General features: G+C 31.4%; 1 protein-coding gene across 1 annotated transcript in view; it reads left to right on the top strand.

The window, feature by feature from the left end:
* Window positions 1–750: 750 nt before the first annotated feature.
* LOC129230630 (protein wntless-like) overlaps window positions 751–12300 on the top strand; it is a 47777-nt gene continuing 36227 nt past the window's right edge. Inside the window, exons 1-3 of the mRNA XM_054865045.1 lie at window positions 751–948; window positions 2757–3077; window positions 5279–5409. Of these exons, the coding sequence (XP_054721020.1) occupies window positions 843–948; window positions 2757–3077; window positions 5279–5409 (558 nt within the window). The 5' untranslated portion in view covers window positions 751–842. The remainder of the gene's footprint in view (window positions 949–2756; window positions 3078–5278; window positions 5410–12300) is intronic.

Consider the following 12300-nt stretch of genomic DNA (forward strand, 5'->3'; position numbering starts at 1 on the left):
GACACGTCTGATCATCTACAGAAAAATTTTTAAATGGCAAGCGAAAGTGATACACTTGAACTCATGTTCAGCGCATTGTTTTTTTCTCAGTTTGAGTTGAAAAGGATTATAACATCAGATAGTATAAAAGTTTCAATATTGATAGCCATTCCATTTGAACAAAAAAGTACCGATTTATCGAGTATTATCTTCATATCTATTTGAAAAATCTTTCACAGATCTTTTTTTTTTTTTTTTTGCATTCTGTCCCAAAAAAAATTTAAAAAGTATTAATTCTTACAAAAAGAAATATAATTTGATGAGTGTTCTCTATTTCACGCAAGAATTCTCAACTCCAATAAACTATAGAGGTCGCTGCAGCCAATGTATAATGGCGGATGAAAAAGGTAAAACGGCTTAGTGAATGACAGTAATTTTTTATCGTGTTTGACGGAAACTTTCTTTTCTATTCTTCTGAAATTACATTTCGCCATAAACTGTATGAAGCCTGTAATTTACTCCAAAGAAAACACGTGGAATGGAATGTTTCACCTTTTTCTTTAATATTGTGAATCACCGCAAGGTAGCGTAATAAGCAAATAAACACTTTTGTAAAAGACGCATAAACACAAACTTTTGTTTCGTAAAATAATGAAATGTCTCTCCTTATTTCGACATCTCTCCTTTATTTTGTAGACATCGGTTCAACAGCTCAGTATCAGTGACCGTAACTGTAAAATTGTCTGAATCTGAAAGTTTGATGCGGTTTTGCGTCTGTAATTATTTGTTTTGTATGAGCGTGATTGTGAAAAACAATTAAGTATTTTTTACTGTCTGGCTTGTTGAGCGTCTAAACCGTTCAAATGGCTGGAACAATTCTGGAAAATCTCAGTGGCCGAAAATTAGCCTATTTAGTCAGCATTCTTTTGATAAGTCAAGTTATATGTTTTCTTGTTGGAGGGTTAATAGGTATATCTTTAAACTTTACTTAATATTACCTACTAACTTTCATTTATTTTTTGTAAACCAGGGAGATGTTTTCAAATTCTTGCATACTTTTCTGACCCTTTGCTTTTCCCGGGAGAAATGAATCTACGTTTTTAAACTACTTCACCAAAAAAAATTTGAAAAGTGAGGAATGAAAGGAATGTCAAAATTTTGAACAAAGTACATTTTCCGTTCCAAAACTTTTTAGTGAATGCAATTTAATTGTTTAGCTGGAATATGTCTAATTTATGTGCTTTTCCAACATATTGTTGAGCAAAATTTATTTATTTTACTATATAAATAATAATTTCACTATTATGTTTGACAGTAAATTTATCTCAATGATTGATGTTCCCAATGTTAGAGTATGCCAGAAATTAAGAAAAACACGAAAATAAGTCTCTAAAACGTAAAACATGTTAAGCTAATTCTCTAACTTTTACTTTTGAAAATATTGCTGTTCGATAGAATTAGGGGTTGCATTCACAGATTGTCAAATTTTGCATCCTGATGAATTGAGAAAATATCGGAAAAACGCATAAGGTTGACATCTACAGGGACTAATCAGAGGAAATTTGAATTCGTTTATGGACTCTTCACAAAATTCTGATAGGGCCCTTGACAAAATTTAAGATTGACTAAATGGAACCTATCATCGAAACTAATACCAGGTGCCCTCAAAGAAGAATAGTACTAAATTTGGGATGTACGTTGCAGAACAGATGCCTGAACTGCAGAACAATTCTGTTCAAATGTGAGAGGAACTAAGACGAATTTTCTGCAGAAATTCTTGAGATTTCAGTAGATTTTCTACAAATATCTTCCATTTCAAGATACTTTCGCACAAATTCTGCATATTTCTTTAAATCAGAAGTCTAAAATTCCCGGAAATTACAAAAATTTGGCGAAACACTCTCGAAAAATGTTGAATTCGATAAGTCATCTGCACGAACTTTAGATTTACTTTAAGCAAGAAATGTGCAGAATTTGCACAAAATTTTATCTTGAGTTGGAAGATATTTGTAGAAAATCGGCAGTTTCTGCAGAAATTTCGTGTTTTAAATCTGAAAAGATTCTGATTTTTCTAGCGCTTTTGGTTCTCCTTTCCCTTATTTTTCCCGATCAATCTTCATTCACTTAAATTTCCTCCATGAACATATGTTTTGGAAACATTGAAACACGTCAATCGCCAAAAATTGAGTGTCTTGTGTGAAATTTCAATCCTCTTGCATCCTGAAAATGTTTCAATTATTTAAAAAGTTTTGGAGTGTATTATTATATGCTACCCTAACTCACCTTATTTTATTTATTATTTTAGTAATTTATTTATTTATTAACATTGTTTTAATTGCTCCTTCTTACCATGTAAAATTAACCAAAAAAAACGTAATTTTTCGAAGTTTCGTAGTTCGAAGTTTTATAAAATTTTGTATCTTTGCTCTTTCTATGCATTTTAGAAAGCATTTTAAATGTTTTTTGGAAAATCTCTATCGGTTTTGGTTCAACAGAGAAGCATAGCAACAGTGAAGTTTTACAGCTCCCGATTTGTGGAAAAGGTCATGTCGGCTGCTTGTGTATACAATGCTCAAAGTACTTGCAGAACTATTTTGGTCAAATGATTTTACATTGCAGAACATCGTCAAGTATTCTGCTTTGGGGCTAGGTGCCATTATGATTCTTAGATTTAAATTCTCATTTCTAACACTGCTTTCCTTTAAGAATATATTGCATATTAAAATGTAAGTCTGTAAATAAAAATATTTTAACTAATAAATGTAATTTTTTTATAGCTCCAGCACCATCAAATGTGGACAGCATTCTTGCTACAAAGTGTTTAATGGACAAGCCCCTCGGTATAAACGAATTCGATGATGTTTGGCACATTCCTAGGGGAAATAACGGCAAAATGAACATTAACTGCCATGTCATTAATTCTGATCTGGATGATCCCAAGGTGATAAGTGATCCAAATATCACTCCGAATCATTTGGTTTTTGCGTTTCAAGCTCCACTTCCGAAGGACGGAATGATATTGGACTACTCTCGATGGATGGCTACATTGAATGCTGTTTTGCAACTGGATATTGCATTCATGCGTCAAAATCCAATGGGTATGTGAATGTCCTTGAACATTTTTTTGTGTGTATATCTATGTAAATAAAATAAAGAATATATATGTGTGTATGTTCCCTATACAAATCCACAGTTTACATCGGATCTGGACCAAATTTGACAGGGAGATACTCCAGCAACCCGAGAAGGGATGTAGAGGGGTTTTGGAATGCCAAAAAAGAACCCCACCGTTCAAATTTTAATTTTAGAGCCTGAAACTGGCATTAAATGGTTCTTTCTACCCGAGATAATTATCCGATATTCTTGATTCAGGTCCCATTCAAAGGCTCGAGAAAAATACCGCTAAAATTGTTTTACATCCTTTGAATTAAAAAAAAAACAAGGCTGTAAAATCACCGGGGAAAAATTTAAAAGCATTTTTAAGCCTAATTTAACAACATTTTCATATTGGGGAAAATTATCGTTTGTGCGATCTCATTTTAAATTAGCGTGAACAAAACCATTCAGAAGGTTGCCACTTTTTTTTCTCGACTGACTAAATAAAATTTTGTTTTGAGGGAAAAATTTCCCCTTTTGATTATAATTTGGTGATTTATCTTCTTTTTTTTTTGTATTGCCAAGCAGAAGATAATCAAGAATATTAGTTTTACTTATAGAGGGTTGCGTTTAATTTATTCCGGAATTTTTGATTTGCCCTTCTTTCTTTAAGATCAATTATTTTTATGGGAAATTTTAAAGTATTTTTTTTTTCTGTAATTGAATCCTGATTGTTGAACATGCGTCACTTGATATAACTTTTATTTTTGAGGTTGACCGTTCAGAGCCGGGCAAAGCAGCTAGTATTATATATTTGTGAGAGCTGTCTAAAAATTAGTTAGATATGAATAAAATTAGACAGTGAAGAAAAGAACTAATGAAAACATTTAAAAGTTAAAATTTTAGCAGACAGCTGTTTCAAAGAGTACAAGTGAACAAACATACCAAGCACAGTGCAGTTGTTCTGTGCTTGGGTTTTTTTGAAGCATCTTGTTGGAGCTGGCCGAGCAAGGACTGTTTTGAATGATGAAGTCGCATGAAGAGATGAATAAGGTTTTAACACAACAATGTTTTTATTTACGCTTGTTGGATGATGATGATGATACATTGAGTTAATGATAAAGATATGAATATGTGAAGAAACTGGCCAGTGTCAGCCAAACCTTCCTCGCTTTCTGTGAGAAGAAAAAACACTCCCCATATTCAGGGCAGGGTTTGCTTGCATTTAGTTCGGATCCCCAACAAAAAGTACTTAAAAATTTAAATTTCATTTTCAAGTCTGTGAAAATTTGAAAAAAAAAATAGTTACTAACTTTGAGCTTAAAATTTTTTAACAAATGTAAGGGGTGGGGAGAAGCCTAATATAAGCCTTGATAAAGAGGCTTGATAGCCTTTAAATTCTAATTGAGATAAGCTTTTATTTGTGTTTAAATGCCTTTGCTTGTACTTTTGTTCACATTGTCTTATTTTGCTCAGATATGTTTTATTCATATTTTGCACGTTTTTACATCAGATATCATAATGATCCCCATTTGGCACTTTTTCATTCCCTTTGTGTTTTAAAAATTAAAAAAAAAACTTAAATAGTATAAAATTATGTCACTTGTCTGTTGAGACAAGTCTTTGTTACCTTGGTCACATATTAAATTATGAAACTTTTTTTTGAAACATACAAAATTTTTTACTGGAGCTTTTTCTTTCTATTACAATTTCTTTTTTCTTTTCTTTTTTTCTTTCAAACTGCAGAACTTGATTTCGTCTGTTACATAAGTTTATTTATGTTTTTTATTGCTCCACAAACTTGATTTTGTCTGCTCTATAAATCTACCTGACCAAGTGCGACCCTTGTACCATTGTAACATTACTTTTCTGTTAAATGTATGATGTGCATCACTTAGTATGGGTACTAAGTTTACTTTCTACAATAAAAATAATTGCTTAAAACAATTGATCTTCAAGTATAAGGCAATGTTAGAATTTAGAAATCAAAGTTGTTAAATGTCGCCAACAACAAAATTTTTAATTTGCATTAGCGATAAATAAATTAAAATGGCCAAAAACTTTTTAAATGTGCCAAGTGGTAAATTTTTAACTGTAAAGTCCCATTTTAATTTATGTGAACGTTTAAACTTGTATATTCATAACATATAACTTGTAGACAGATTAACTTCAGCTATCAAATAATGATAATTTTAAATTTTAGCTAAGGAACCCAAGTTGACGTTTCAAGTGAAACTGGGATACAGAAATAAGTGGGACCCTGATGATCAGTGGACTCTTCTTGCTAATTCTACAGAAACAAGAGATTTGCAATGTTCTATTGATAAAGAGCGAGTAAGTATGATATTTTTAGAAGCATATAGGAGAGAGTCTTGTACCTTGGAAAACTTTTCATACTTTTATTTTTAATGTCAATTATTTGAATCAAATTTAAAATCTAAAAGTCATATTAAAATATCCTAACATACTTCTATGCAATATATATAAATATTTTAATTTAGACAGTTTAAAAATAAAATATTGCCAGCCATTTAAAGAAAAAGTTCCAAGCTGTCTCAAGGTACAACATCCTATTGTACCTTGGGACACATCCTGTTGTACTACGTAAAAGTCCTCATGATTCAGGTAACAGCCATATACTTGGACCAATTTTGCACCAAGAAGCAAAAAAAAAAAAAAAAAAAAATAGTGAATTAAATCATGAATAATTAGTAATGAATTATGAATTATTATCTAACATTAAATGTGTTTAAACAAGGCTTCACTTGATATACATCTTATCAGGCTCAGTCATTTCAACAAAAGTTGTAGTATAAAATCAATTAATCCAAAAAAAAACCCGGTCAGACTCCAGCGACATCTGTTGGATTTTGTGGCAAATTTCAACTATGTAAACATCAGATAAGTTTATTTTTAAAGTTAGTATTCAACAAAATTGAGTTCAAAAGTGTTCAAGTTAATTTAAAAGCAGATTCTTTTTCTTCCCAAAGAAAAGTGTTTGAAAAGATATTTTAGGTAAAAAGTGAAAAAATAAGAAACTTTCTTTGCAATAAATATTAAGTTTTAAAACAAAATCAGATGAATATAAGCCGAGGAAGATGTTTATCTAGTAATAATTAAATCAATGTAAAATTCTGTTATTGAAAAACATTTTGTGATAAACTATTCCAATTTTTCGCAATGAAGCATTTCCAAAATTATTTGAGTAATGTAACTACAAACCTTCAATATATATAAAAAGGGGTTAGTGTGATATTGAATATTGATCATTTCATATTTATTGCAATTTATACATTAAATAACAATTGCAAACGAGCTTAAAAAGGAGTTTGTTGTTTGAAAACGCATGTAAAAATGTTTAGGTTATACTGTTTTTTTTTTCGGGAGTGGGGGGGGGGGGGAGTTTGTTTAATTTCTGCTTTCAATTAATAAAAAAAATCATTGAAAATTTGGTTCTACATAAAATTATGCGTAACATTATCAAGTCAAGCATTACATCTTATGCACGAAACCATACTGTCTATTAAATATATGAACTATGTACAATAAATTGTATCAACGAAAAGTTTTTCTTTTTTTTTTAAAGTTTTATTATGCAAGAATCAATTACATACGTTTCATCAAGGACAATTGATCAAAATATTTATCAGTTACAACAGAAAACAAATGAAAGTAGCAATTTTCTCTCATAATTATTGCCGACCCAGGCAACACCGGGTATTTTTGCTAGTTCATAGACATATTTATGCAAACATTCAAACAGATTTTAGTAATTTTTTTCTCCCTATAAAGTTAAACTCGAAAAAAAAAAAAAAAAAAAAAAAAAAACTAGTTATTTTTTAAAAGACATATTCTGAAAATGGTGAATAACTCAGTTTAATATCTTTATTTTTTTCACAATAAGAACTAATAAAAAGCTCAAAAAATGCTTAGAGATACAATTATTTGAAAGAAAAATGTGTAGAAAACATATCAAATGAAATTTAAGCCATGAAACTGATTGTTAGTATCGATCATTATGCATTACAATTTATATCATTAAGAAGTATGTTGTTTGTTAACGAACAAGAATTTAAATCATTTAAAAGCACATTGAAACAATAATGAATTCACCAGGAAAAACATGCCAGTAAAAATTTCAAAAAATGAAAAAATGGCAGCTTTTCTTTTAAAGATTTTTATAAACCTACTTTCCAGCATTTAGAAAAATAAGAATAAGAATTCCCTCCAATTTTTTTTTCTTTTTTTTTGGGGGGGGGGGGGGACGAAAATTTTGCTTGAATAATAAATAAATAAAAACTAGTCGACCCGTGCGGAACTCCGCACTGTGCTTCGAATCGTTTCATAAGGCATTTCGTTCTTTAAAAATTTCAAAGGAAGAACATTATGAAGAAGAACCGACGTATTTTCAATGCAAACATAAATATCATCAAAAGTGTGGCTAAGTAGTGACTCGTGAAAAAACAATAATTGTGCATGTGAAAAAACAGGTTGTGGCATAAACAGTCCTGCCCAAGTGAGCATCTGACGGGGAAAAAAGGAACATTAAAGAGATATTTATTGGCACGGATTAGAATTGGCGCCATTCTGATTAACAGCCTGACACTCAAACAAACCTAACAACTGCGCCTTCTTTTTCGAAAGCTATTCATTGAAGGAATGCATAGTAAAAAACCGCAAAAAAGCTTTTTGCCGAAAAAAAAATAAGATCATGCTTCTATGTTTTGTCATTAACCAGCATGATACGATTTAAAATTATTCGTAAAGCATGGAATTTGATAAAGAATGACGAAGATCTCACGTAGCGATTGAAACAAACATTCTAGAGAAGTAATAAATTAGATTGAAAATAAGTGTTTTTATCTTTGAATATTGAACTATTTCACATAGAAGGTTGCTTTAACCGTTACGGCTTAAATGTCGCACATGTTTCTCTTTTAGTCGAACCCTTAAAATTCAAAACCAAAACCAGTTGAACTGCGTCCGTTTTTTAAGTGTCATTTTTCGAACGTATACAAAATGTATTTTTTTTCAGCAGAAAGCCGAAGAGTAGAAAATGATTTCTTACTAATGAAGTTGATAATAATTTTAATGTTTTATATCGTATTCGCGCAAATAAAAAAAAATAAAGGTTTACTGGGTGAAACGCGTAGTATTTTTTCCTTTGTACAAAAGGTCGAACACTGCTATTAGAAACAGCTACATTTCAGCATACAATGAAAATGTTTTTCTGCAGGAAAAGGATTCCCTTCAGGTAAATCTAATACTTTTTTATGCTTACATTATGCTGAGTGGTCTGGATGTAGTTAAAGCTTAAAAAAAAGGAAGATCACCCTTCGATTAACAGTCGACTTATCCGAATGATAACTGTAGATTGCATAAAGGAGTCGAAACACCAAGTAGCATTCCCACTGCATTTATTTTATTACGAGTGTATGTTATGAGTACATATAATGCGTAATATTATAAATTTATAAATTTGATATTATGTCCGATAGCCCAAGCTTGCTCGAAGTTCAGATAGTTTATAGCCGAACACTCTACCGAAAAAAAACTTATCAATTTAACCGAACAACTAAGTTCAGTGCTTTTAAGCTTTATTAAAATATAAACACACACACGCACAGGCTATTATTATTATTTTTAATTTTTATTTTTTTTGCCAAAAGCAAAGTAAAAAATTGGAAAATTGTATTAGAACTTTGCTTTAAAAAAAAATCTGCATAAGAACTTCAATCTGCATCAAGGTTTTGAAACAGCAGGAGGCGTTTCCGAAAACTTAATTTTTCGACCCTAAGTCTATTTTTTGTCATTAGCCAGTCTGAAAAGTTTTAAAATGAGAGGGGAATAATATATAAGATAAGATATTAAAGAGAAATGTTTTTATTTTTGAAAATATTTACAATTTGTTACCACAGGCTGCTTGAACCGTTATGACTTAGATGGCAGCACGTGTTCATCATTTAACAGCACGGTTAAAATACAAAATAAATTGAACTATGCTCTTTTTTAAGCGTAGCTTTTCGAATGTAGTAAGAATGCGATAAGCTTTTTTTTTTTCTTTTTGCAAAAAGAAGAAAAAATATATATTTTATCCTTCAAATTGAGGTAGTAATTTTTTTATTTGCACAAAGGGTCAAAAACTCATTCGAAGAATATATATATTTCAATATACAATTTATTATTTTTTTCTAAACAAAAAAAAAATCTATTTCAGTCCGAAATCTTAAACCTGATACTTATATTTTCGCTTACATTATGCTTTAATTTTCTTACCAGAGCCAAAGTTTTTTTGAAAGAAAAAAAAAAACTTCTGGAGTAACTTAGCACAATGTTACATCAAGTTTTCATAACAGCAAGAAGTGTTTCCTTCTCATTTATTCTAATTCCTCATATTTGTTATTCACTTAATTAAGCGTTCATGTAATGCGCGATATTTCTCTAATTTTTTGATGCAGATTGTCCGGACGTGGGCTCGAACACTCATTCTCCTGGTTACCAGGAGAATGCTCTGCCGATCAAGCTATTCAGCTGTGTCGGTCATAGTGCAAGTTAAAGTCATAAGTTTAACCGAAAACCTCATTCTGGTTCTTTAAAACGGGTGTTTTGGTAGAAAAAAAACAATTTTTAGACCGTGGGTCTATTTTTCGTCAGTAGTCAGCATGATAAGCTTTAAAATAAGGTGTAAATCAGAGAAATCGATCAAGAATTGAGGAAAATCTGGCATAGAAACCAAAAACAGGCTACAGAAATAATATATAAGAATAACAGTTAAAACACATAAAAACAAACCTGTTAAAATGTAAACAGTATTCAAATGATTACATATTAGGAAGAAATTTAATGGGAGAAAATATCGCCATATAAATAAATTAAGCCACTAAAAAAATGAAAAGTTCAACAAACTTTTAAATTATTTGATAAAAAATAAATTAAAAAAATTAATTTGAATTTTGACATCTTGAATTCAAATTATGTTTTTCGCAATCACGAGTGTGTGTATGTAGGCATGTGTGTTTGTGTGTGTGGGGGGGGGGTGTTTGTGTGTACGGGGTATGTGTGTTTGTGTCTGTGTGCTGGCATAAGTGTGGGGGGGGTATGTGTATGTGTGTGTGGGGGGTACGTGTATGTGTGTGTAGGCATATGTGTTTGTGTCTGTGTGCAGGCAGGAATGTGTGGGTAGTTGTGTGTATGTGTGTGTATGTATGCGTATGTGTATGTCAGCATGTGTGTTTGTGTCTGTGTGCAGGCATGAATGTGTGGGTAGTTGTATGTGTGTGTATGTATGCGTGTGTGTTTGTGTGTGTAGGTGTATGTGTGTTTGTGTGTGTGTGTGTATGTGCGCGTGTGTGTGTAGTTGTGTATGTATGCGCGTGTGTGTAGGACATGGATGCAACCTGGAGACGGCTTTCGCTATAGGAGCAGCAGCGTGAGGAGCAGCCTGTCCACGGTGATGGTGCAGAGGTTGGCGGTGGGAAAAATCAAAGGAACGTGGAAAACAGTCAAATGAAAGCAATAAGCAATCGTGATTGCTCAAAAAAATTACGTTCAGTAACATAAAAAGTGACATTAAAATCAAAAATAAAAATTAGTTGGAAAACTAAATTAAGCTATTTAAGAGCTAAGTAATCCACCAAATATAAATTAAAAGTATTAGGAAGCACCCACGTTACTGTAATGTGTAATCTAGCCAATTAAAGTGTAAAATAATTCGCCAGATAAATGTATCAATTAATTAAAAAACAATAAAAGTTCCATCGAGATGTTAGAAGAACAAATACTGACGGCAGTAATTTTAGCAATAGAAATTTTTTTTGCCAATTTCGCATGTTCGGCGCCAAGATAATTCCCCCACGATTGTAATGTGAATATTAAATGGCAAGAAAAATAATGCTGCCAAATTGTTGACAAATTTTGTGACGCGAAAAGATTACTTATATGTGCATCACGATGTATTTCAAATCTTGGCGATTATTTTTCATTTTATTTGTTGTCCCCGTGTTTGGTTTTTTTGTTTCAATAAAATAAAGCTTTTATTGTTGTCAAACATAGTTTGTTCAGCGGATTTTTTTACATTTTACTGAAACTTTTAATGTTTCGTGGCTCGATTCATTTACTGGGAGGATTATTTTAACTTTTAATAAATATATATGCAATAAATCTATATGTAATAAAACTTTGAATGCTTTTCGATGATCTGATTTATTTATTTGTCGAAACAATATGTTATTTTGTCCTTCTCGTGGATTTTTAATCAAAACAAAATAAAATAATTCGCCAAATGAAATTAGTTGGACTGTGCGTTAATCAGGCCCTGCGTAATCCCTAAAAATGCAAATAGTATTCATTCACTTTTATTTAATAAGACATAATGTGCTTCAGGGATGAATTCGTACATTTTGCCAGAAGTGAACGTCAACTACAAATAGTTGAATCCTGAATTGGGACCAGCTTTACCTGAAAAGGGAATTTATTTTCCCTGAAAAACATCCGGTACGCCGTTCTGGCTTCAATTCACCCTGTACTACACATCAGTTAACCGTATCAATGAAATTTTACGTTAAAGATTGAAAAAGCTTCACTTTGTACAGTAGAAATAATACGTGAGCTAATATAAACAAAGGATTTTCTGGTTATACTACAGCACTCTTTTACGGTCAAGTCGGCACCTTTGATCTTTTGACCAATGACTGAGCCTGATAAGACGCGTATCAAGTGAAGCCTTGGTTTAAAAGATGGCATAAGATTAGAACATTTTTACATGTTCCTAAACATATCTTGATGATTAAGAACCATGCATATGTTGTACCTTGGAACTTGTCCTAAGGTACTTAATGTTTGGCTGTCCCAAGGTACAATCACCACGTGGTTTAAGAAAAACCAAAATGTCAATCTAGGTGCACTATCATTATTTTCTTGGCAAGCAAAATATTTAAAGTACTTCTCTTTTACAACAAAATAAAATTCAGTTGATTAGTTTTACAAATACAAAGACAGAAAATGAAATAAAAATGAAAGTATTTAGTTTTGAGTCGTAAATGTTTCTTTCTCTCTCAAAATCATCAATTTTACTCATTTGATGCTGATTTTTACTATGGCACCATTTAGTGGTGAAGGTTACTATTAGAGATTACAAAAACATGGCTGCTAAAAATAAATTCTTAAAAATTTAGTGTCCTAAGGTACAACACTCTCCCCTACTTGTTTTCTTTATTTCATTTTCTG

The sequence above is a fragment of the Uloborus diversus genome, chromosome 9 (genome assembly GCF_026930045.1).
Source record: "Uloborus diversus isolate 005 chromosome 9, Udiv.v.3.1, whole genome shotgun sequence".
NCBI lineage: Eukaryota > Metazoa > Arthropoda > Arachnida > Araneae > Uloboridae > Uloborus > Uloborus diversus.